The sequence below is a fragment of the Geotrypetes seraphini genome, chromosome 13 (genome assembly GCF_902459505.1).
Source record: "Geotrypetes seraphini chromosome 13, aGeoSer1.1, whole genome shotgun sequence".
Lineage (NCBI taxonomy): Eukaryota > Metazoa > Chordata > Amphibia > Gymnophiona > Dermophiidae > Geotrypetes > Geotrypetes seraphini.
Window position 1 is genome coordinate 26,410,782 of NC_047096.1, and position 26,269 is coordinate 26,437,050.

Below are 26,269 nucleotides of genomic sequence, written 5' to 3' on the forward strand. Positions count from 1 at the left end.
GGGTGGCTGGGGTTGGGAATGAGGGAAGGACAGATGCTGCACGGGCTGAGGGGGACAGGGGTTGGGAAAGCAAGAAGGACAGAAATTGCACGGACTGGGAGAAGTTTGGGAACGCAGGGAAGGACAGGTACTGCTTGGGTTGAGGGGGGGATTGTGAAAGCAGGGAAGGACAGATTCTGCATGGGTTGGGGGTTAGGAAGGGAGGGAAAGAAAGATGCATGAGTGGGGGGGTGGGAAGGGAGGGAAAGAGAGATGCTGCCAATGGGTGAGAGAAGAGAAAAAAAATTCTTTAGCGTCCCTCTAGACCAGCACAGAAACGGATGGGTTTACGCTCCTCTGCCATCAGGTAGAGACTGCGACACTAATTTTTGGCTACAGTACAAGTGGGCTGTGCAGTCCCCTCTTACAATCAGTCTTTTCTCAGTCTCCAGCAGGTGGAGTGGTAAGATTGTGTAGTCTGTGTTGAGGTTTGTTTTGGCTTGTTGGATCTGATTTAGGGAATCTTTCTTGTCCCTTTTGCTGTCCGGACAGAGCTTGGAGGAACCTCTCTGAGGTCCTACCAACCTCAGGGGGGGAGTGTGGTGCCACACTCAGAAAGATTGAGTCCTTCCTCCCTTTTCCCCACCTCCCCAGGTTTTCTGAATTTAGAGGAGCCTCAATTGTACGCCTGGCCACCTGTTCGCGGTCTTTTGTGTGGTGTTTGGCCTCCTCTCCAGATGTGATTTTGGTTCTTGAAAGTTGCAAACCTGATCCGACCACCAGTTCGGTTGTCAGTTCCATGTAGTCTTTTCTGTGCTCGTGTGTCCTCCATTTGAACCTCTCGGCGGCTGTATGTTGAAGGACCTTACACTTAAGATGGTTTTCTTGGTGGCCATTTCTTCTGCGAGATGTGTTTCGGTGCTACAGGTCTTTTTTTGTGTAGGCCTTCTTTCTTGGAGTTCTTTAGGGAGTGGGTCGTACTGCACTCCTTTCTTCCAAAATGCAAACAATCACTTAGCTTGCTCCAGTTTAGTGTAGGTGTTGTAGAAAGTATTTCTCTCAGTGTTCCTGTGGCTCAGTGTCACTCGCAAGTTTATTGTTTTGCTGCTCAAGCCATACCTTGTGGATATGGCTTTGGAAGATTCCTGAAGAACCCTGAATGGCAAAACGGAAATGACCCTGTTGGATCTCTAAATTTTTGTTTAAACAGAAAAGTGAATTGCGGTTAGTTTGAAAAAAGACGCCTTAGGAAACAGTTGCTGAGTGAACAACGGAGCACGGTTTTAAACTGGAACAAGCTAAGTGATTTTTTGTATTTTGAACACTGTATTCTGTATTTGGAATAAGATCTGCCTGCATTGTGCTACTTGACAAACTTAAGTTTTGAGATTTTTGCACTTGAAGTTTGAACTGTTACCTTACAAAACCAAAACCAGAAGAGGAGTTTATGTGGAATGGATTGGGAGTTTTTTGGCCCATGAAGCTCATCTGAGGGCTTTTTCTCCCAATTTTGTTTTTTGCCTTGGTTAAGGAAGTAGTGTTTAGGCTAATGATTTGGGGTAAAGTAGTATTACTAGGAGATACATTCCTGTTGTTTTATATATGAGTAGTGGATGGTGAAAAGTACTGATTTCAATTACCACAACATTGATTGGTTAAGTGTTACTTCAGGGAGTGCTAGGAAGGTAAAATTCCTAGACGTCATAAATGACTGCTTCTTGGAGCAACTGGTCCAGGAACCGACAAAGGGGCAGCTATATTAGATTTAGTCCTTAGTGTACTGCAAAGGATAGTACAGGAATTAATTGTTGGATCTGCTGGGAAACAGTGATCATACCATGATCAAATTTGAGCTGATACTGGAGTGACATCGCAAAGAAATCTACTGTAGAGGCATTTGATTTTTGAAAGAGGCAAAAATGGTTAAAAAATAAATTAAAAGGATCAGTTGCAAAGGTTAGAACTGTAAACCAAGCATGGATGTTATTTAAAAGTACCATCGTGGAAGCCCAGACCAGATGTATTCCATGTATTAACAAAGGTGGAAAGAAGAGGAAATGAGAGCCGGCATGGGCTAAAAGGTGACGTGAAAGAGGCTATTAGAGCCCCTAAAACATCCTTTAAATAATGGAAAAAGGATCCGAATGAAGAAAATAAGACACAAGCACTGACAAATTAGATGCAAAGCATTGATAAAGAAAGCTAAGAAAGAATATGAAGAGAAACTTGCCAAAGAGGCAAAATCTCATAACAGAAGCAGAAAACCTGAGAGAGGCCATTGGATGATCAGGGAGCAAAAGGAGCTATTAGGGAGGATAAAGCCATAGCGGAGAGACTAAATTAATTCTTTGCTTCGGTCTTTACAGAAGACGATGTAAGAGATCTATCTGAACCGGAAATGGTTTTCAAGAGGGATGATGCGGATGAACTGTAAGAAATGTCGGTGAATTTGGAAGATGTACTATGCCAAATCGATAAATCACCTGGACTGGATGATATACATCCCAGGGTATTAAAAGAACTGAAACATGAAATTGTTGACCTGATGTTAGTGATCTGTAACCTGTTGCTAAAATCATCTGTAGTACCTGAAGATTGGAGGGTGGCCAATGTTACCACGATTTTTAAAAAGGGTCCAGGGGAGATCAGGTAGACAAACATGATTTAATGGGACCAAGTCAGCATGGGTTCAGCGAGGGAGATCTTGCCTCACCAATTTGCTTGACTTCTTTGAATGTGTGAATAAATATGTGGATAAAGGTGAGCCTGTTAATGTAGTGTATCTAGATTTTCAGAAAGCTTTTGACAAAGTTCCTCTTGAGAGGCTCCTGAGAAAATTAAACAGTCATTGAATAGGTGGCAAAGTTCAGTTGTGGTTTAGGAATTGGTTATCAGATAGAAAACAGGTAGGGGGTTAAACGTAGAGAATGACACGGGGAAAAATTCTGTTCCCGTCCCCGGACTACCATCCTCTGCACCGCCCCGTCCCCGCTGGTCCTTTCACCGCCCCGTCCCTGTCTCTGCCGTCCCCTTCACCGCCCCGTCACCGTCCCCGCTGTCTCTTTCACCGCCCCGTCACCGTCCCCCATCTTCAGCATCTTCTCTCCATCCTCCCTATCCCCAGCACCCTTCACACGGTCCAGCAGCTCCCTCCCACCGGTCAGCCGTGCATTTCCCTCCCTCCTTTTCCCTTACCTTTTCTTCTTGAAACTGGCAATTTCTATAAGGCTACGAGCTGTATTACAGCCGGAGCCTTGAAGTCGCGTCGGGTTGCCTGCTAAAAAAGTCTCCTCCGATGCAACCGGAAACAGGAAGTTGTGTCAGAGGAGACTTTTTCCAGCAGGCAACGCGACGCGACTTCAAGGCTCCGGCTGTAATACAGCTCGTAGCCTTATAGAAATCGCCAGTTTCAAGAAGAAAAGGTAAGGGAAAAGGAGGAAGGGAGATGCATGGCCGGCCGGCAGGAGAGAGTGGGCTGCCGGATTGAACACTCGTTCACCGCGCGTTCACTACTTGTTCACCGCCCCATGCTACATTCACCGCTCCACGGGGCGGTGAATGGCCTTGTCCCCGAACTCACGGTGACCTTTTTGTTTGGTCACCTTTTTGGTGGGTTACCCGCGGCTAGCCATGGGTAACAACCACCGTGTCATTCTCTGGTTAAACGGTCATTTTCCTCAATAGAGGAGAGTAAACAGTGGAATGCCGCAGGGTCTGTACTGGGACCGGTGCTATTTAACTTATTTATAAATGATCTGGAAATTGGAAGGACATTTGAGGTGATTAAATTTGCAGATAATAATAATAATAATAATTTTATTTTTATATACCGCCAAAGTAGTTCAAGGCGGTTTACAATAAGAAGAGCTGGACAGTCAGTGAAAAAAATAACAAATGAAGTCTTAGAATACATGAATATTTGTGGGGAGGAAGAGAGAGAGAGTAAGAGTCGCATGTAAGTACAATACCGGGGGGCATGCAAGTAGAATACCGGGGTAAGGCTTTAAGAGTTCTTGGTTACAAATCAGTTAAACAGGTTGGTTTTGACTAGTTTTCTGAAGTTAAGGTAGGATGAGGAGTGCTTGATGATGTTACCTAGCCAGCTGTTCTGTTGACTTGCTTGGACACTAAACTATTCAAAATTGTTAAAACGAATGCAGATTATAGACCTTAGGAAATTGGAAGACTGGGCATCTAAGTGGCAGATGAAATTTAATGTGGACAAATATAAAGTGATGCACATTGGGAAGAATAACCCAAATCACAGTTACCAGATGCTAGGGTCCAACTTGGGAGTTAGTGCCCAAGAAAAAGATCTGGGTGTCATCGTAGACAGTACGATGAAACCTTCTGCCTAATGTGTGGTGGTGGCCAAAAAAGCAAACAAGATGCTAGGAATTATTAAAAAAGGGATGGTTAACAAGACTTAAGAATGCCTCTGTATCGCTTCATGGTGTGACCTCACCTGGAATATTGCATTCTTTCCTGATCTCCTTATTTCGAGAAAGATATAGCGGTACTAGAAAAGGTTCAAAGAAGAGCGACCAAGATGATAAAGGGAATGGAACTCCTCTCGTATGAGGAAGGGCTCGTGAAGTAGAACGGGTACAAGTTGATTGATTTTTCATTCTGTCAAAAATTACAAAGTCTAGGGGACATTCAGTAAGAGGAAATATTTTTTCATTCGGAGAATAGTTAACCCCTGGAATGCATTGCCAGAGGTTGTGGTAAGAGCAGATAGCATAGCTGATTTTAAAAAAGGTTTGGACAATTTCCTGAAGGAAAAGTCCATAGTCTGTTACTGAGACAGACATGGGGGAAGCCACTGTTTGCCCTGGATCGGTAGCATGGAATTTTTCTACTATTTGGGTTTTTGCCAGGTAATAGTGAACTGGATTGGCCATCGTGAGGACGGGCTACTGGGCTAGATGGACCATTGGTCTGACCCAGTAAGGCTATTCTTATGTGACCAGGGGATATTCTCCTATCTTACAGACTATGTCTTATATCAGAAAGAAGTTTATCGAGGTATGAATCTAATCTTCCCTTTCAAACTAATGAAAAAGAGAAAATGCAGACATGCTCCTTGAAGGTATGGCTTGCTGCTCATAAGCCTTGGGACTGGATATTGGGCTCTTGTGGGTGCTCACTTTTATGTTTTCTTTCATTTGTTAGGCAAGGCTGCATCATATCACCATCGTGATTTAGATGCCACTTCATCAAGCAGGAAATCATCAGATTCTGACATGTCTCCTCCGCGGAACACTCGCAGGTCAAGTCCTGGATGCTCTGACTCAGACCTTTCTCCTCCACGAAAGCAGCGGCAAAGGTCTTTGGATTCTGATCTTTCTCCGCCCCATAGGAACCAGGATTTAGGGAGAGCACCTCAGACCCAAAAATGCTCTAACCTCTCCCCCTCTCGAGAAGGAAGGACATCCAGATGGTCTCCCCAGAGATCACAGGGAGAAAGCTCTAAGGTAGGTGTTTGGCCACTGATAGCAGAACCAGGATAACGTGCTTTCAGTATCTGATGTGGTGATGCTTAGGCTTCTATTTGTAGGCGAGTCGGATGTCTTCTGGAGGTAAAGCTGGACTGGTATCAGCCAAAGTGTTAAAAGTGGAGCACGAAGAGTCCAGGAGGAGAGAGAGAGACAATAAGTACTTAGAAGGTAAGTGTTTTATGAGTTGATTCTGTTTTGGGTTTTCATAAACTGGTGAAGACCTTGTTATTTAAGAGCTTTCAACTATAGCTTTCTATACTACTTTGTGGGAGGACATGTTCTATTTTTCTTTCAATTCTGAACTGTTATAGTTATATTTGCTGTTTGCTTTTATTTGTTATACTATAGTAAATATTGAGGGTTATTCTCAAGAGTTTATATGCACTAATTTCATTAAGGGATTAAGCCTATGGTAGGCCTTGACAAATTTTCACTGAATCTAGGAGCCAGACGCTGAAACTCTTGTTTTACCTCACCTCCATAGTTGTTCACAGTGAAACTGAAGCATGTGTGTTTTGGGGGGGGGGGGGGAGGCGGGGAATGAGGAATCCTCTCTGTGATCAGCAGCAGCTCCTTTAGAAACTTATTTATTAAATCTCTTTTTCCGATTCTATGACTGAAAGATTTTAGTAAATAGTCCTTTAAGATGCCACTGTACATTACAGCCCAAAACCAGAAGTTTCCTTGCAGGAAGCATGTTGGCAGCACTGTGACATTACTCACCTGAAAGGTGAAGCAAAGAGGCAATGGATTCTGTTTCACATATCATCATGGCATGGGTCTCCACCTCTTTCTCTCATTTCCTCCCCATACCCAGTCATCATGCACTCTCTCTCTCTCTCAACTTGCTATCAATCAGCTTGCTACTTTCCCTATGAAACTTGAAACCCTTAGCTTTCTGCACTGTACAGCTTGAGCTTACAACAGTGAGCTGAACAGCTATGGACAAGTAGAAAATGTTTTCTGTTAACAGCACAAAAATTGATAAAAATTTAGAGGTAAGAGATCTCAGACACCAGGGTGACCTAGAATTTGTCGAGCATTGGCCTTAGGGTACTACCATACTTTGGTTGATGTAGTTTATGGATGTTCTGAATTATAGGAGGGGTGTAGAAAAGAGATGGTGAACTGCTGTGCTGTGCTTACAGATGAAGCCCAGACTGCTAAGACCATTTTCCGAGATAAATCTGGCAGGAAGAGGGATCTGAAACAAGAGCGACTGGAGCAACAGCAGAAAGCAGCCAAGAACGCTGAGAGAGATGAGCAATACGCCAAATGGGGAAAAGGGTAAGAAGCTCACAAGACTCTCTGCTGGTCAACTTTTCATTATGTGTAAAATAATTGGTGTTTATGTCAAGATGTCAGATACGATTCCTTCCTTAAACTTTCTACACAACGGATAATGGGGAAAAATGAACCTATTTAAACATGACCAATTCTTCTGTTTAATATGAGAGCAGTCTTCCACCTTTTTTTTTTATGGGAACAACTTGTTAATTTTGTGATCATTTTTGAAAAATCTGTCTGCATTGCTCCTTTTAGACAATCAGTTTGCAGAAGATGCCTTACGTGTCAGTAGAATAGAAAATAAATAGATCAACTGCTTTATATGTAAGAGTCGCTTTTCCTCTGGTGGCTTCACCATTCCCAGGCTGGCGCAGAAAGAACAGCAGGAGCAGAATCTACAGGATGCAGTGAAGGAAATGGAAAAACCACTGACCCGATATATCCATGACAAAGACCTGGATCAGATGTTGCGGGAACAGGAACGAGAAGGGGACCCTATGGCTAACTTCATTAAAAAGAAAAAAGCCAAAGAAAACACAAATAAAAAAGGTATCCTCCATTTCCCCACCAAATTTTACTGCAGCTTAGTGGGACTGATGTATGATAAGGGAATCTCTTTTACAGCACAAATAGGACTGGGATGCTTAGATAACACTGGGTTGGAGTTCCAGATCTTCATCTCATGCTTGTTTCTTTTAGAGCGGCCAAGGTACAGTGGACCAACACCTCCTCTCAACAGATTTAACATATGGCCTGGGTACCGCTGGGATGGTGTGGACAGGTATTTATTACTGTATTTTTACTGTAATAGTCTGAGAGAAAAAGCACAACAGCCTCAAAATGTCATGATGATGTATTTCTTCTTCCTGCTTAGATGTGTGCAAATGTCAGAAAGGAAGGTATATAAATAAAACTTGTAAAGAACACTTGGGATCCTCCCTAGTCTTAAAAAAAGATAAGTTTCAGACCATGCTTCAGGAGTTCATACTTGAGTTATTGATTCACATTTTCTGCGAACCACAGGATAGCCCTTTAAGAACTTGAAAACTCTGCCCTTTCGGCAGTGGAACACAGCATCCTCCTCAGTTATTCCTTCTGCAAGTGAACTCAGGTGTGTTTGCTCTGCTCACTTTTTTTTCTTTATTGTTTTTGGTGTTTGGAGGGCCCTTGCTCAGGCATAAGAGTAGAGGTAGATTATAGGGATGGGATTAGAGGTAAGTTATAAAATTAATCAGGGATCACTGTTCAGGCACTAGGCCTGATGGGCCGCCGCAGGAGCGGACCGCTGAGCAAGATGGACCTCTGGTCTGACTCAGCGGGGGCAACTTCTTATGTTCTTATACTGCACTGGGGAAAGGATGCAGTCCTGTGTGGGAGGACTGCTGCTCCCAGGCCTGAGTATGGGCTACTGGGCTTGATGGACCATTGGTCTTACCCAGTAAGGCTATTCTTAGGTTCTCAGGGTCTGTCCCCCTGAGAGCAGCTTACGTGTTGATTTCATCAGAGGCTTAATTGCAAGCTGTGTGGCCCCTGAGTAAGAACCCTAGGGGTATTGGGGAACCTGCTGCATAATTTCTTCCCCAGTCACTGCATGAGGAATCTCAGCAGTGGGAGTGAGAGCAGTGGACGTAGCGAGAAGACTTCCTTTGATGGTTGAGGTCTGAGCAATTTCTGAGGCAGAAGTCCTTTCCTTGCAGCCAGGCTGATTCAGACAAACAGGCACCTGAAATCACAGTGAGTACTCCCCATTTTAAACGTCTCTCCAGTGGCGCAATCGGTTAACACGCGGTACTTATACCACAAACTTTTTCTGTAGAGGTACCTCAGCTGTAAGCCTTGCCACCAATACTGGCAAGGCATATGGCTTAGAGAGCCAGTGGGTTCTGTTCAAATAAAGTTAAACAAACAAAAAAAAATTCTGAGGCAGTGCCGGTCTGAAGGGAAGCCTTCAATTGACTTTGTTTTTTATTGCTAACCAGCACTTTTTCTTTTAGCTTAGTCGCATATTACACAATGAACACTTTTAAAGAGAAAAAGTGCTTATTGTGCTCCAGAAGTGAGGTTGATACGGCCGGCCTGTGTTTGCGGTGCGCCGGCTGCCATGAAGGGGAATCTTCGTTGGCTTCAGGTGCCGGCAAGCAGGGTTCCCTTTCGCGAGCGCCTTGTATGTCGGTAGTGGGGAAGCCTTTAACGCCCACACAGGGATTTCCCCAGCTGCCGATAGTGCTGGGGATTTCCTTACTGCTGCTGCTGGCTTTCTTGGTTTAGCGGCTAGGGCAGTTCAGGCCTCTTTGCTGCTACAGGCCTCAGGGGAGTTTTTTGGCGGGTTTTGGCGGAAAGCGCCTTTATTTTGTCTGCAGCCTCAGGTGACCTACCCCCTTGTATTGGAGAGGCAGGGGTAGGTTTCTACTGGGTCTCCTACTTTGGCAGCGAGTCCTAATGTGCCACAAGAGGGATTTTCCCCTGATTTTATTTTAGCCTTGGTTCTGCTTCCTCCCCAGATGTCTCGTGTTTTTCAGGGGGGGGGGGTGTTTCACCCTCCCTCAGTGCCGGTTTTGACTCTGTCCCAAGTTTTGTCCAAGTGGCCAAAGGTCTTTGGGGTTGATGATTTTTTGGTTGGAGAGATGTTTTCGCTTGATAAGGACTTGGAACCCTTGGTGGACATCCAAGATCCGCTCGGGGGGGGGGGGGGGGGAACGGATGTCATTAGCGGCTGTTTTTGGAACCGACAACTGGCGATGATGCGTCAGGGGTGTGCATTTTTCAGCGGGAAGAGCTCCAGGAGCTTATTCTTCAGGTTTCATCGGTTTTGCGTTTCGAGGAGGACACAAAAGAGCCCTCGCGTGTGGTGGACCGCCTGCTTTGGGGGATCCGCTCAGCCTCCTGCTCTTTTCCTATGCATTAGGATATTTGTGATATTGTGCTTGTGTACTGGAAGGTGTTGGAGGGGGATAGGGATACTCTGAAATTGCCAGTTGTGGATGCGGTGGTTTCGGCCTTCGTGCGTTGGCATACAGTGCCGGTAGAGGGGGGGTGGTGATCCCTCCGCCGCTCGCCCAGCCCAATGCCTTCTTGCGGGCTCTTCCCCTGTTATCAGTAGGTGCCCGGTTGCAGGCACCCCAGCGCGTGATCCTGGTGACTCCGGACTGGCCCAGGCACCCATGGTATGTGGATCTGGTTCGTCACCTCATGACAGATTCTCTTCCGCTGCCCTCGCCGGACCTTCTAACTCAGGTCCCCATTCCAATGTTTGATTCGTGTCCCTTTTGTCTTATGGCTTGGCTCTTGAAAGGGAACGCCTAGGTAAGAAGGGTTATTCAGATAAAGTGATCTCCACTCTCTTGGGGTTCTGGAGACATTCCACTTCTCGGGCTTATGTGTGTGTTTGGCTATCTTTGAGGAGTGGTGTTCTGTCCGTGGTGCGGTTTGCTGCATGGTAGGCATTTAACCTCTTCTCCGGACGTGATTCATTTTTTGAGGGTGGCCAAATTGCTTCGGCTTCCGGCCTAGGATCTCAATCTGGTCCAGTCAGTCCTCCAAGGCCTTGGAACCCCCAAAATCCTAGAAGGGAAGAGATCCTGCTCAAATGAACCGAGCAGCAGTGGGGTGAAATGCAGGCACATGGTGGCAGAAGATGCATCTCCTCTTCTCTAGTTTGGAGTTATGCAAGGCTGCTCAGATTTTGTCACTTTTATGGAAAGCCTATTTAATGGGACTGGGAAGTGCTGCGCTGCCTATGGGGGATCCTTCTCCCAAACAAGCGCTCCTGCCTCATACCATACAGGCTTCCAGTGTCAATGACCCTTCAGAGCAAGATTGGGGTGATTGGAAGTCCATTTTCATGCTTTTGTTTTTGTTGGGTTCTGCTGTGATGGTAGATGATGTGGGATCCCTTTCATGGTCCAGTATCCATGGTCTACTATACTGTCTACTCCTTATCAAATCTAAAATGTTCAGATTACCCAACGTGTATTACCTAATTTCGCAATTCTTATGTAATCTGCCTATATATCTTGTAACTTCATGACAACTCTTATGTAATCCACCTTGAACCGCATGGTAATGGCAGAATAGAAATCACTAATGTAATGTATCCAGGGGATAGGTGTGGTGGTGGGTTGCCTTTTCAGGTCAGCTTCAGTCTCCCATGTTGTTTCTGACACCGTCTATACTGAAGCTCAATGCCCAGCAGCCTTCTACCTCAGCGTTCCATCATGTGTAGCACTAACGCACAGACAAACTATTTTCCTGCTCACCTGGATCTTACAGCTTTGGTCATTGACCAGTGAGAGAATTGTGAAGGCTCACTAAAGCTATGCCTCAGCTCTATCCTATAGATCTTGGCTTATAGCAGCTGTTCATCCAACTGAAGGTGAGCTCTGCAGTGATACTGAAGGATGCACAGGACTGGATGCGGTCCTGTAAAGAGTTTGAAGTGCTGGCTTTGGGTATCAAAGCTGCAGCAGCTGCCTCCTTCATAGTGCACGCCTGCCATTCCAGGATGCAGACTAATCCTTTGCAGCTTGGGGACTCCTGTCCCCACATGTTTAAGGAGGGTGTGGATTATGTAGTTGATGGTCTTAATGACATCATTAGATGCTGGGTAAGGTTTCAGCTTACTCCATTTTGGCCCGCCGGATGCTCTGTATCAGATAACTGATGAGTGACAGCCTCCAAGGCCATTCTCAGCAGATTACACTTCGAGGGGTAGATGCTGTTTGGCAAAGGGCTAGACAACCTCATGGCTAGTGTGGTGGATCGCCACCCCAATCCCTCCTCGATAGTGGAAGCTGTTGACCTACTGGAGGCAAAGAAGCAATTTTCGTGTCTCCCTCCACAGTGGCCTTTTCAGGGGTTCAGACAGAGATTTGGTAGTTATTGACACCAGCAATCCGCAGGATGGCTCAGCCTCCAAGCAGCAATGATGCCAGGAGGATGGCCATCAGTATTCAGGGACAAATGGGAACAGATCTTGTCCAACTATTGGGTGCTGGATGAGGGGCACAGGATCGAGTTTTATTGGCTCCTTCCAGATCTGTTCCTTGACTCCCCAGCTGGATGGCTGGAGAAGCAGGTCAGAGTCTGAGTGATAGTGCAACAACTCAGACTTTTGTGCCATAGAACCAGTTCCTGAAGAATTGGGCTCAGGCAAGATACTCTTTGGATGTTTCACTGCGCATGGTTTCTTCCTTTCTTCTGAAGGTGGTTTCGGCTTTCCATGTTAGTTCACAGGAAATGGGAATCAACAGCTTAAGTATGGACTCTTGTGTATCCTAACAGAAGCCAATCTGTCATTGCTTGGATAATTAAGAGAAGGTATGTGACAGCTGCACTGCACTCATTCTAATCCTAAAAAGAATGAAAAAGCTTGCATTATACTTAATAAACAAACTGCCTCTTTTACATTTCAGATCAAATGGTTTTGAGCATCAGCGATTTGCCCGTTTAGCAAACCAGAAGGCAGTACAGGAAATGGCATATAAATGGAGTGTTGAGGACATGTAAACTGGATCTGAACAGTTTGTACTATGTAAAAAAAAAAAAAAAGTCTGCTACAGAAGATCCTCAAACTGCAGGACAAAGGAATACAGTTTTGTATATGATGACTTTAGTAGAAATGAATACTGTTAAGTTTAAGGGCCTTTGTGTTTGGTTACCTCTCCTTTTGGATAAACAAATTAGTAAAAGGATGTGAAACTGATGAGTTCTATATATATATAATAAAAGAGAATGAAGTTCTTTGTAATTATGACTTTTCTGTTCAAAGCTAGAGTGGCACCATTATACTGTGGCACATTTAAAAGTAGTTATCCTAAAGCCCCAAGGAAAATATATTTTGTTCTGATTTCATACTTCCACCATTTATTTGGAGTAGTTACATTTTTTTTTTCCCCAGAAATAATTGAAGTGCAACTTGAAAAAGATGTATTTATTTTTCCTTCTTCCAAATAAGTGCATTACTTTATCAAAAAATAGACATATATTAAATTCAGTCCTTAATTGTGGCACAGGGTTATTTGATTTTTGCCAAAGCTGCAGCTCTTCGTTCTGTGTTCTGGAACAAGGCTCTCATCAAATTCTTTACCTCACTGGTAGAAAACTCATTGGCCAGGGGTCCTTTACCATCAGCCCATCTTGCAAAAAGAGGAAAAAAAAAAGACATACAAATTAATGGCTTTTAAAATTACTTGCTTTGCTTTCTTTCTGGAGTAGACAACTTCCAACCCTACTTACCGATCCACTATCTCTTGCAGATTAGCCTGTAAAATTAGCATCAGTTCTTTGAATTTCACCCATTTCTTGACACAGATTGGAACTTCTTCCTGATATTTTTTATTTTTATTTTCTTCCAGTAGTGGGGTGAAAACATGAGGCCCCTCTTCTATCACCAAGCGACATAGTGCATATAGTTTGTTTCCATCCTCTGCTGAGATATCCTGTCACCATACAAAGGAGAAAAGAATTAATTACTGCTCCTCTTTCCCTTGTTGGGGTGGGTACAGAACCAGCACTAGTGCACTGCTTAACCTATACTACACACTCACTTCGAGGGCAGTGATCCTGCCAATGATCTCTGTAACAGCAGTGTTCAGTAAAGTTCCCATGGCCTTGCAGTACACATGAACAGGAAGCACATCTTGCCACACCTTGCCAAGTCTTTTCAACTGGTGCAACACCTAGAAAAGAGAAAGCATTACTAGAGTTTCTTTTTGCATAGGATTTACGCAGTGCAGTATACACACTAGAGACTGATACAGGGAAAAAATCTGGCCCCGCAGCATCCACCTCTCGTCACCTCACCACCCTTCAGTGGCGCTTTCGTAAAACACTTATTGAAGCTGGCAGTCGCATGTGTGTGAGCGGAAGTTGCATCAGAGGAGAAGCTTCCGCCCACACACGCGTCACTGCAGGCAGGCTTCAGCAAGTTTTTTACAAAAGTGCCGGGGGAGGGAGGGGGCTGCACGCCTTCCCTCCCTTAACTGAGGGGACAAAGCCATTCACTGCTCCACGGGGTGGTGGATGGCCTTGTCCCCGTGCCCGCAGTACGCACTTCACCCCCCCCCCCACCGTTTCAGCTGGTTACCCACCGTGTCATTCTCTAATACACACATCTCACCTGTCTTATAGCTTTAGTAGCGTTGGCATAATTTTCATCATCATCCATGTTAGAAAAGTTCCTAACATTTGCTAGTCTCTCGAGAAGCTCTCCCTTTTGTATACGCATTTGGACTAAAAAGCCCTCTGTACCTAGGGTGATCACATAAGAAAAAACAAATAAGAGCACCTTGCAAGGTATTTGCTTTATAAATGCAGCTGTTTATTTATTTCTCTTATATAAGGAAAAGGCCAATTAAATACCAAGTCTCCGGAAGCCTGGCACAAGATCCACAAAGGTAGCAGCTCCATCACACAGAGGGGAGGGGAGATGGTACTTAAACTGGTGGCCCAGAGTCAGCAGATGGTGAGCAATAAACATGCAGTTGTTGTGATGAATAGCAGAGAGCTGGGGCAACTTCTGGAGGTTCTCTCTAACATGCACAGATCAAAAACAGAACACATTCTTTCACCTAATGGGAGATTTCCTGCAGAATTTAGCTTTAAAAAAAAGACATTAAAATCACTTACTTGTGGTATGTTGGTACTACATCATGGAACAAATGGAATATGTTTCTGACGGTGTAGAAAAGTTGAATGGCACTATAAAGAAAGAGAAACGGTCTGATAACTGTGCTTCTCAGCTGCTCCCTCCAATCTACACGCTTTTGTTCTTATAGCCAGGCTTACCACTGTGTGGAGCTGGATGTGGCCTCTGACAGCGTCTGATAAGCCAGGTCCATAAGCTTTTGTACTGACTCACTTATACGACAGGCAGGCAGGGCAAAGGTGTGCTGCTCTAGTTTATTTTCATTTGCCAGCTCCATCATTTCATTGTGAACTGTTTTGGACACCTTTTGCTGCTTCAATTTATCACCAGCAGTAAGGGCTGGGAGCTTTGGTACGCTCACACCTGACTCAGGAATTATCTTCAAAACAGAAAATAGAGCTTATACATTATACACCAAGCATATCATTGAAGAAGAGAGATGATTATTTCCAAAATATGCATGAAATACTTTCAACAAAGAAAACGCTGAGGAGATTTGTGTTTCACCTGTTACCTTCACAGTATTGTGTATCTCTGTCGTCATTAGGTTTCTGGCCATCACAATCACATCCTGACACTTCTTGCTGGCAAAGTGAGCATTGATATTTCTGGCATATTTCAGCAGATCAGTGGCATCTCCTTTCAAAAATTTCATTTTCTTCAGACTGTTTTCAAACTCCTCTGTGGACTGGATTACCTAGGCAAGAGTGAAAACCGTTTGCTGGTGTGAGTGGAACACTGAAACGACTATTTATGTTATTTAGTATTTTGGCAGCTATTTGGGGAATCTCTCTTCAATACACAATCCATTGTGTATGATTCCCTTCCTCCTTACTTTCATTCAGTTCTTATACCTACCTCCTCGTACTGCTCTAGCATACTGGTGTTGGTTGGGATGGAATAAACCAGACAGTCTTTGATAATACAATCTGAAACTTCTTTCCAAATCATATCACCTAGCACCTCTGCCAAAGCAACTTTTGATTTTTTTTCTTTCTCCAGGGAGAGCTCCAAAGGCACATCTAAAAAAAATAAAAAGTTCCTTGAGTTTGGATTTGTAAGTGTAGCTTTCAAATTTGTTTTTACCTGCTAATTTTCCTTCCTTCTTTCCTGTCCAGAATGTTTGGGTTATGCCTGTCAGCCAGCAGATGGAGACAGAGACCAACAAGTTAGCACTGTGCAGCCCAAACTCTGTATCAAAACTAATATGGACCCCAAAAAATATAAGTTGAAAAAAGAACTACAATCTTAAAACAAGCCAAAAAATAAAATGCGGGCTATAAATTAAGAAATGTGTAATTTGACTTTAAAATCTTAGACTCCAAATGAACAATATAGAAAGAAAAAAAGTGATTCAGAGAAGAGGCCTCTTGTTTAGCGACAGTGAATTTCTGAACTAGTCTGATTTAATTCAAGTAAAGAAAATTAGCAGGTAAGCTCACATTTTTCTTGCCTTTTTGTCCTAGCCAAATCAGCCCATATCATACAGGATATAACAAAGCAATCCTTATGTCTGGGCAGGAAGACATCACAGTCCTGGCACTAAAGGTAGCTGTCTATCTTGCTTGAGCTTCTAAGCTTGAGGATGACATGGAGAAAAAAGTGTAAAGAAAAATTTTCTCTCGTCTGTTTTAAAATTTACTACTTAGTAGCTTTATCGCATACCCCCTAGTTTTGGAAAAAGTAAATGATTCACATCTACCCTTTCCACTCCACTAAGTATTTTATAGACCTCTATCATATCACCCCTGGAACATCTCTTCTCTAAGCTGAAGAGCCCTAGCCACTTTAGTCATTTCTTATAGGGAAGCTGTCCCATCCCTTTTATCATTTTTGTAACCCTTCTCTGCACTTTTTTTCTAATTCTGCTAATCTTTTTTTAGATAGGTGACCAGAATTGCACAGTATTTGAAGGCGGCCTTACCATAGAGCAGGCGTGGGCAACTCCGATTCTCGAGGGCCAGAATCCAGTTGGGTTTTCAGGATTTCCCCAATGAATATGCATAAGATCTATTTGTATGCACTGCTTTCAATGCCCACCCCTGCCATAGAGTGATATAAGGGCATTATAACATTTTCATCTTTGTTTTCCATTCGTTTCCTGATAATTCCTAACATTCTATTTGCTTTCTTAGCTGCTGCAGCATATTATTGCTGAGGGTTTCAACATATCCTCAATGCTGACATCTAACGTGGACCTTGCATCATGTAAAGTTTGGTTTCCTCTTTCCCACATGCATCACTTTTGCACTTGCACACATTAAACATCATCTACCATTTTGACACCCAGTCTCCCAAGGTCCTCTTGCAATTTTTCACAATCCTCTTGCTAAAGACTTAGCAAGTTAAATTCTCTCACTAGTTATTCCCATCTCTAGATCACTGATAAATATGTTAAAAAGTAGCGGTCCCGGCACAGACCCCTGGTGAACCCCACTATTTACCCTTCTCCATTGAGAATATTAACCATTTAAACCTACTCTGTTTTCTGTCTTTGACCAGTTCTTAATCCATAATAGGACATTATCTATCCCATGACTTTCTAATTTTCTCAGAAGTCTTTCATAAGGTACTTTGTCAAATGCCTTTTGAAAATCCAAATACGCAATATCAACTGGCTCACCTTTATCCACATGTTCATTCACCCTTTCAAAGAAATGCAGTAGATTGGTGAGGCAAGATTTCCCTTGACAAAATCCATGTTGGCTTTCTATCATTAAATCCATGCTTATGTATATATTCTGCCATTTTGTTCTTCATAACAATCTCTACCATTTTACTCTGGAGCCAAAATCATTAAATATACTTATCCAATCATTAATCATTGCAAAACTCGACCACTGTAATTCCCTACTAATAGGTATCACACAAAAAGAAAAAAAGCGTCTTCAAATAATTCAGAATACTGCTGTCAAACTGATCTATAATGTCCAAAAATATGATCATGTAACACCCTTTCTAGTTAAATCTCACTGGCTTCCGATTAGCCATCGAATCACTTTCAAAATTCTACTTTTATCATTTAAAACCCTCTCATCACATGAACCACAATTCATTGTTAATTTGCTCATCCCTCACAGTATCTCATGCTCACTTCAATCTATGAATCAAAAAGTCCCCCTCCTTGAAAATCATTGGGACACGACAACAAGATATATTCTCGGTGATGGCGCCACAACTCTGTAATGCTATGCCACAACATTTAAGAAAGGAAGTAAATCTGACTCGTTTTAAAAGTAATCTAAAAAGCTTCCTATTCCTTTTAACCCTTAACATGTGTTCAGTTCTTATACATAATTCCTTTTTCTAATTGGATCCCCTTTTATCCTTCTTCTCCTGTACTTCTTCCTACTCTTTCCTTTTTTTCCTCTTCTTTTTCGACTCTCTGCCCTATCGTTCTTTCCATATATGTCTCTCCTCTGAACTTTAGCCGAAAACCACAATAATTCAAAAACACTTCCACAATGGTAAGATGCACCAATCAACGAAGATAAGTTGGAATTTTTTTTCATCTATCTTACAGTTTTCTTATTTAGTGTTTTTCAACACAGTGCAGTGTCTGGTTCACATAAAGGAGGTTTTTTAGCCAGTGAGGTGAACGTCCCACCACCGCTATTCCACCATTGTGGAGGTGGGAGGGCTCTTGTCTGAGGCTTTTTCCTCCTTTTGAAATTGACTTTCTGACCTGCACTGTGTTATAAATTGAGCATCTTACCATTGTAGAAGTGTTTTTGAATTCTCCTCTGAACTTTGAAATACTAAAGTGTAGTTCTATCCCCTCTTCTCCTTTGTATTAGTTGATCTGTATGTCTAATTGTCCACCCCATTTTTTTAAGTTAAATTTTAAACTGTAAATGTACATGTTTACGTCTTATTAATTTTTGTACTTCACTTAATAAAACTAAATAAGCGATTCATCAAAGTCTAATAAAAGCTTGAAGACTTCCCGGATCACCTCTCCCTTTTTAAAAATTAGCGTCACGTTGGCCACCCTCCAGTCTTCCAGTACTGTGCTGAATTTTAGAGGAAAAATTACTAATAGCTCTGCAAGTTCATTTTTCAAGGTTTTTAAGGTAAGATCTTTTAAGTGGTTCAAAAGGACGAGCCGTCAACATTCCTAGAGCTAAATTTAGATTACAAGCAAAAACTACAGTCTGTACTGGTGGATGCAAAATGTGTCACCCCTTTAGGGAAATGGATAATATCTGGATGAGAACCAACCAATACTCCCTCTAAACAACCTCGCAAAACAAGCTAATGCCACCACTTGTACCTTAAGGGAAGATAAAGCAAGACCTTTCTTCAACCCAGCTTGCAAAGGGGCCAGCATTTGGATTACTGAAGCATGAAAAGAAGAATGTCTTTCAGGAACACCAAGACCAACATAAGACTGGGTCAGACCAATGGTCTATCTAGCCCAGTATCCAGTCTTCATGGATGCCAATCCAAGTCACAAGTACCTGTCAAAAACCCAAATAGTAGCAGCATTCCATGCCACCAATCTAGGGCAAGCAGTGGCTTCTCACATGTCTGTCTCAATAGTAGACTATGGACCTTTCCTCCAGGAATTTGTCCAAACCTTTTTTTAAAACAGCTACATTAACCGCTCTTACCACATCCTCTGGCAATATGTTCCAGAGCTTCACTAGTCTCTGAGTGAAAAAATATTTTCTCCTATTGGTTTAAAAAGTATTACTCTAACTTCCTCGAGTGTCCCCTAGTCTTTGTAAATCTTGATGCAGTAAAAAAAAAAAAAAAAAAAAAATCGAACCACTTGTACCCATTCTGAACCCCTCCATCCCTTGCACAGGCTAACACTTCCTAGCCTGCAAAAGATACCCCCTTTCTATGGGAAGAACAATCAACCACAAAACTATGTGGCTTCAAGTATCTCCTGAGGTACAGAACCCCATAGCTCTACCAAGTGACTATTCTCCAACTGGACCCAGGAGCTACTTCACCAAACCAGACCTGAGCTGCATGGAATGCTCATCACCACTGCTGGAGACAGAGAATACTGATGAGCCTTGGCAGTACAGTGCCTTTTGTAGTGCAGAGCTCACTGGTTTCTTTCTCCATCTGCTAGCTTTATCAGGCATAACCAAACTTGTCCAGAATATATGTGTTAAGACAAAACAGAAATGCAGATTACATACTGTATGGGGAGTGTGTGGTGCAGTGGTTAGAGCTATAGGACAAGGTTGTGAGTTCAAATCCAACACTGCTCCTTGTGACCCTGAGCAAGTCACTTAATCCCCCACTGCCCCAGGTACCATAGAGTGTGATCCTACTGGGACAGATAGGAAAAAATGCTTGAGTACCTGAATGTAAACCACTTAGGCTACAAATAAATAAATAAATACAATAAGTACATATGTCTTTTTATCTTGGATCAGTTACACATTTCAAGGGATGCTTAGTAGAACATATAGAACATATAAAACATACAGCCATGTGAAAAAATTAGGACACTATGACATATTCAGTTCTTTCTTAAGAAATGTTCACATATCGATGTAAAATCTTTATCTCTGGAAAAGAAAGTGATGTAATTGCAGGTAAACAAAATTTTTCCTGATTTACTCATGAAACAAAAGATATCCATAAAAATATGTATTCTGAGGAATAAATTAGGACTCCCTATACCCTAATAGCTAGTGTTACCTCCTTTGGCTGAAATAACTGCAGCAAGACACTTCTTGCCACTATCTACCAGTCTCCATCTGCTAGCTTTATCAGGCATAACCAAACTTGTCCAGAATATATGTGTTAAGACAAAACAGAAATGCAGATTACATACATTGGTCTGAGGAAAGTTTGGCCTACTCCTCAATGCAGAATTCTTTCAGCTGTGAAATGTTTGAGGGGTTTCTTGCTTGTACAGCCCGTTTCAAATCACCCCACAGCATCTCAATGGGATTAAGATCAGGGCTTTGACTCGGCCACTCCAGGACTCTCCATTTCTTAGTTTTCAGCCAGTCCTTGGTGAATTTACTGATATGTTTTGGGTCATTGTCATGTTGCAGGGTCCAGTTCCGCTTCAGCTTTAATTTTCTTACAGATGGTCTCACATGTTCCTCAAGCAGCCTCTGATACACGGTAGAATTCATGGTGGATTCTATGATGGTGAACTGGCCAGGTCCTGCTGCAGCAAAGCATCCCCAAACCATGACACGTCCACTTCCATGCTTCACAGTTGGTATGAGGTTCTTTTCCTGGAATGCTGTATTTGGTGTGGACAAACATGTCCTTTTCTCTGGTGTCCAAATAATTCAATTTTAGACTCATCTGTTCATAGAACACTATTTCAGAAGTCTTGATATTTGTCTACGTTCTCTCTGGCAAACTTGTCTGGCCTTGATGTTTCTCTTAGAGAGCAAAGGTTTCCTTCTTGCACACCTCCCATAAAAGTTAAATTTGTGCATCTCTTTCTGATTGTAAAGGCATGCACTTTCACATCAACAGTAGCAAGAACCTGCTGTAGGTCCCGTGAAGACATTTTAGGGTTTTTGGAGACTTCTTTTAGCATCTTGCAGTCTGCTCTGGGGGTGAACTTGCTTGGACGGTCAGACCTGGGCATGTTAACAGTTATTTGGAAAGTCCTCCACTTGTACACTATTTTCTGGACCGTGGAATGGTTAATGCTAAATTCTTTCGAGATCTTTTTAAATCCCTTACCAGACTTATAAGCTGCTACATTCTTCTTTCTGAAGGCCTCAGACAGCTCTTTTGATCTTATCAAGGTGTTTACTCTCACCGCAGCAGTCATGAGCACACCAAACTAAATGTCTGAAGTTTAAGTAGGGTAAACCTTCAAAATGCTCAGTATCAGTGTTCTAATCATGTGCACCTGATGTGATACACCTGTGTGTGATTTGAGCCACTTTAAGTGGGAGGATATGTGGGGGTGTCCTAATTTATTCCTCAGAGTAAATCAAGGAAAATATTTGTTGTTTACTTGCAATTAAATCACTTTCTTTTCCAGAGATAAAGAAAAATATTTGACATAGATATATGAACATTTCTTAAGAAAGAACTGAATATTTCATAGGGTGTCTTAATTTTTTCACATTACATTACATTACATACCTTGCAGTTCAAGGCGGTCGTATGTATATACCGATTTCAGAAAACAGCTATTAATATGCAGAGATTCATACTAAGCAGAGATTTCCAAAGGACATAGCTTGGATGGGACTAGAATCTACACATTTTATTCCCCATTTTACAAAAAGAATATATGTGTATGGAGAAAAATTTCCTGGGTGAGAGGACAAAGCTATGACTTCTAAGCAGCCCCTCAGTGGAACTGATTGTTACTCTGCATAGTTGCAAGTTGTTACTAGAATCTGAAGGAAGCAATAAATATGGGGAGAAATAGGGGAAAAAAAGGATTTTCTATTTACCCCTTTACTTACCTAACAGGTGTTGATGAAGAAATTGGAAGACAGATAGGATATTAAGAAAAACCTTTGTAGGGGATGAATGTTCTGCATCTGCCTCACGATTTTCAAACTGCAAGACAACACTCTGAGTCTGATGCTCAATCTGTGTATGAAGGGATGGATAGGAGATCAATGGTTTCAGGATATATCTCAACAAGATTTGGCCTGGGAAGAAGGATAACCAACTTAAAGTCAAGTGCAGAAAATAATTGGTCTGGTATTTCAAAAACTACAATTGGCTAGGTTTCTGAAAGACTATTTAACCCCCTACTAATTTTAGGACAATAATTCAGAGTTTGATCACTGTAATAGCTTTCTCGCTGGTGTACCAAGCATTTATTGCGATCACTTCAGATTATTCAGAAAGCCTCAGTTTGTGTTCTGAGCTGCTTTTCTAAATAAGATCATATTTTTTCTGTTCTTACTAGACTCCATTGTTGCTGTTTGAAAAGGGAATTCAATACAAGATTTTCATACTGACTTAAGGAACTAATACATAATTTCCTCTACTTTCCACCTTTATCAACCTCCACAAGCATTAGAATCAGCTTTAAGAAATCTACTTGATGTTTAATTGTTTAACTTTGTGAAATTGGAAGAATATAGATCCTATTTCTTTTTCTACAGTAGGAACAAAGCTATGGAATTTGTTACCATCCTCACTTAGGGCATCTTTGATCAAGCTGAAATAGCGGGTGCTGTGCAGGAAATGCATCAAAACCCATTCAATCCCTGTGGGCTTCAGTGCATTTAATGTGTAAGCCCATGCTATTCGGCTTCAAAAAAGAGGCTCTTAGAACAGAAAAGAATCAATTGTAATCTAAAAAGAAATTGACAGAAAAAAAGATTATCCAGGTAAGAACCTAATATTTCATTCTGTTACATCTACTCAGGAGTCTGTGTGCTAGGTGACATACCAAAGCAATGGCTGACATCTAGGGTAGGACAGAAGAGCCTGTCCGCAAGACCGAGGACCCAAAGGTGGTACCCTCTCAAGCCACAAGGCCACTTCGTAAAGAGAATTCCACTGAGGAGGCCACCGAGACAGAAAAGCATCCTGGAGAGGCCGCATATGCTTTCTGGCTCAGGGAACAACATTCAGGGAGGCTGCCATGGAACCCAACACCTGAAGGCAATGCCAAGCAGTAGGAATCGGCATTGTTAAGAGATCCAAGATTTGCTGCTTGAGTTTCTGTTTGCATAGCTTGGGAAGACAAATGTGGCCCTGAGCCATTTCAAAGTGAATGTCCAGATACTCTAAATTCAGGATCAATTCTAAATGGCTCTTCTTGATGCTCACTATCCAGCCTAACCACTGGAGTAGATCCAATACCTGTTGCATTGCTTGCTCATACTCCAGTTTGGATAGGGCTCTGATTAGTCAATTGTCCAGAAAGGTGTGTATCTGGATCCCCATCTTTCAGATATAAACCCAAACCATCACCATTACCTTGGTGAAAGAGCGGGGGGCTGTTGCCAATCCGAACAGGAGAGCTGCAGACTGAAAATGTTCCCGAAGTACATGAAACTTCAGGTGAGACCCTGAGGGCTGCTGGTGCCTAGGGATAATAAATCGCTGTCTGTTACCTTGGAAGGATCTCTGGGTGGAACTCGGGTTGTATTGGTGAGAACAGCAGGGACAAAAATTATCTTTACTCCCTCCTCTGCCTGTTCTCTGGCAGAGACTTAGGGTGGAGATCCATCACATTCGCCATGAGATCGTCTAGGCTCTTACCGAAAAGCATCTGCCCCTTAAAGGGCAGTCTGCTTAAGGTTGCCTTATATGCTGAGTTGCCCGCCCACTGCCTGATCCAGAGCATTCTGTGAGCAGAGTGCATACGCCGATACCCTGCTCGAGATCTTGATAAGGCCATATAGGCATCTGCCATGTAATCCACCCCTTCTAGCACCAGCTGAGAGCAGACGTCCTCCTCCGCAGAGGGTTCCCGTCTCAATCTGGTGCAACAGGCCCATGCAACAAAGCTGTCATTGCCACTTTGATTCCCAGAGTTAGAGCTTCAGATTGTCTCTTCAAAACCATATCCACCTTGCGATCTTGTGCATCTTTCAGCATAACTCCTCCCTCACTCGGGAGAGCCATGCGTTTGGAGACCTGAGCCATTGCAGAGTCTACCTTCAGCTGATTAAGCAGCTGCTGGAACTCAGGTGCCATCGGGCAGCATCTGGACATGGCTTTTGCAAACCTTAAGGATCTTTATGGGGTCTCCCACTGCTCCGTAACTAGGGCAGTAATGTCCAGATACACTGGAAAAAAGGAGGTATGAGCACTGGAGCCACTCATGACCATGCACTGGGAAGTGGAGGACTGAGCCTCCAGCTTCGACTGCTTAATAGCATCTGCTATAAAATGGTAGACAGAGACCGACTTGAATAGCCGGCAGATCAAAGGGTCATCCCCCTTGTCAAGTGCCAGAGAAGCATCTTAGCTGCCAGACCCAAACAGGGAACCGGATTCTTCCAGGACTGTCTCTGAGCCTTGAGATAAAAGGGGCATGGAGTCTGATCTCCAATCCTGCCAGTCTGGCTTTGAGTGGTCACTGGAGTTGGGGGCTGGCTTGCTTATCTGAGAAGAAATCACAAGAAGCGAAGACGCTCCCTGGACTAATGATGGTGCACTATCAAGCTGTGCCATGTGTCCTGGCCGCATTAAAAATGCTCTCCATATGAGATTTACAAATTCTGTGGAGAAGCCTTGTGCATGGGGAGATAAATGAACCACAGACTCCACACATCTGCGCTTCATGTCTTCACAAATTTCAGGCTCTGAACAGGACTTTCTACCCATTTCCTGGACCCACAGTGGTTCCTAGCTCTAGAAAACATGGATGGGGCTAAGCTCAAAGCTCCCACCCCTCCTTCGCGAATGCTGCAGCATGAGGTACATAAGACACTCCTGCCGGCCAACTGGTGCAAATTTCACATGAAATGTTAACACACCCTAAGGAGTCCATCCCTATCGATTTTTGTAAACATCAAGGTGTTTTGAGGCAGATAGAGGCTTCAGAAAAAAAGATAATTTAAAATCCAAGATAGCCACTGCCAGAAAAATCGCACCAAAAATGAATGGCCTGTGGAGACTTTTTTTGAAAAAAAAAAAAAAAAAGTTGAAATAGCAGCCTTCCCTGTAGCTGGAAGAGATGGAAAGGACTTTCTGCTTCAGAAACGCCAAATAACGACTCCAAACCAAGAAATGTTCGAGCTTCCAGATGGACTGACTCCATCCAAAGCCTCCACCCTCACGGAATCTCAAAGTGCGATTGGAGGGAGGAGGGACAAAACACAACCGGCTCCCTGACCCCAAGAGTTAGGGTGCCCACGGCCTGTGCTCAAGCCTCTGAAAAAATTCAAAAGGCGTGCTGGATCCCAGGGGAACAGTTACCCTGAAGTAGCACACAGCAGGCTGGCTCCACAGGTCCACCTGAAGGCCTGTCCTGCGAGCTGCAGTCCGGCTTTGCGAAACCTGCATCCTTTCCCAGGCAGAGAATCCTCAAATTTGGGGTCGCAGGGCATCAACACCTCAGAAAAAGCAAAATTATAACCAAAAAATAAGAAAAACTAAACAGAGCAGATCAGAAACATCTCTGCACAGTTCGTCTGCAGAAGGAAAAACTGAAGGGGGCACTATACTCCACTGGCAATGCAGGAGGTGCTGAAAGTTTTAACACATTTCTGGAATACCTAGTTTGCGGGAATGGATTGATCACCTAACGTACGGGACTCCTGAGTAGATGTAACAGAAGGAGAAATTAGGTTCTTACCTGCTAATTTACTTTCTTTTAGCTTCTCCAGACCAGTAGAGGTTAACTTTACGAATGGGTATATATCTAATCATGACCAGCAGGTGGAGACTGAAAACAAAACTTTGGGACAGTATATCCTAGCCCCTCCTCTCTATTTCCCTCAGTCTGCCGAATAGCCAAGCAGAACCAAGAACTGGAAAACAACAGAGAGAAAAAACAATACTCCGAAAGGAGTAACAAATAACATACCCAAAATGCTGTTGGAAAATGCAGAGGAGAAATTCCCGAAGGAAGAATGTCCCCACAGCTCGCCAGCTAAGCCAGCCGAGCCACAGCCGCTGTTCTTCACTTCTCCCCGGCCCTAGAAAAATACTAGAACCCGCAGCAAAAACCAAAAACTGCCCGCGCAACAGCCCCAACAACAACAACAACAGACAGGGTGGGGACCTCTACTGGTCTGGAGAAGCTAAAAGAAAGTAAATTAGCAGGTAAGAACCTAATTTCTCCTTCTTTAGCACTCTCCAGACCAGTAGAGGTTAACTTTACGAATGGGACGTACCAAAGCAGTCCCTCTCACGGGCGGGACCCCCGAAGGGCCGATACCAGTACACGCTCACCGAACACCGCGTCCCGACGCGCCTGCACATCAAC

General features: G+C 43.2%; 2 protein-coding genes across 2 annotated transcripts in view; one reads left to right on the forward strand and one right to left on the reverse strand.

Annotated features, from left to right (window-relative positions):
• Positions 1-12,513, forward strand: part of BUD13 (BUD13 homolog) — a 28,837-nt gene extending 16,324 nt beyond the window's left edge. The window contains exons 6-11 of the mRNA XM_033919347.1: positions 5,155-5,456; positions 5,540-5,648; positions 6,629-6,767; positions 7,132-7,316; positions 7,467-7,548; positions 12,179-12,513. Of these exons, the coding sequence (XP_033775238.1) occupies positions 5,155-5,456; positions 5,540-5,648; positions 6,629-6,767; positions 7,132-7,316; positions 7,467-7,548; positions 12,179-12,272 (911 nt within the window). The 3' untranslated portion in view covers positions 12,273-12,513. The remainder of the gene's footprint in view (positions 1-5,154; positions 5,457-5,539; positions 5,649-6,628; positions 6,768-7,131; positions 7,317-7,466; positions 7,549-12,178) is intronic.
• Positions 12,514-12,681: 168 nt separating this feature from the next.
• ZW10 (zw10 kinetochore protein) overlaps positions 12,682-26,269 on the reverse strand; it is a 33,107-nt gene continuing 19,519 nt past the window's right edge. The window contains exons 7-16 of the mRNA XM_033919349.1: positions 21,831-22,022; positions 15,271-15,434; positions 14,927-15,109; positions 14,553-14,791; positions 14,394-14,465; positions 14,127-14,296; positions 13,885-14,015; positions 13,313-13,444; positions 13,002-13,204; positions 12,682-12,901 (exon numbers count right to left, since the gene is read on the reverse strand). Coding sequence (XP_033775240.1) covers positions 12,781-12,901; positions 13,002-13,204; positions 13,313-13,444; positions 13,885-14,015; positions 14,127-14,296; positions 14,394-14,465; positions 14,553-14,791; positions 14,927-15,109; positions 15,271-15,434; positions 21,831-22,022 — 1,607 coding nt within the window. The 3' untranslated portion in view covers positions 12,682-12,780. The remainder of the gene's footprint in view (positions 12,902-13,001; positions 13,205-13,312; positions 13,445-13,884; positions 14,016-14,126; positions 14,297-14,393; positions 14,466-14,552; positions 14,792-14,926; positions 15,110-15,270; positions 15,435-21,830; positions 22,023-26,269) is intronic.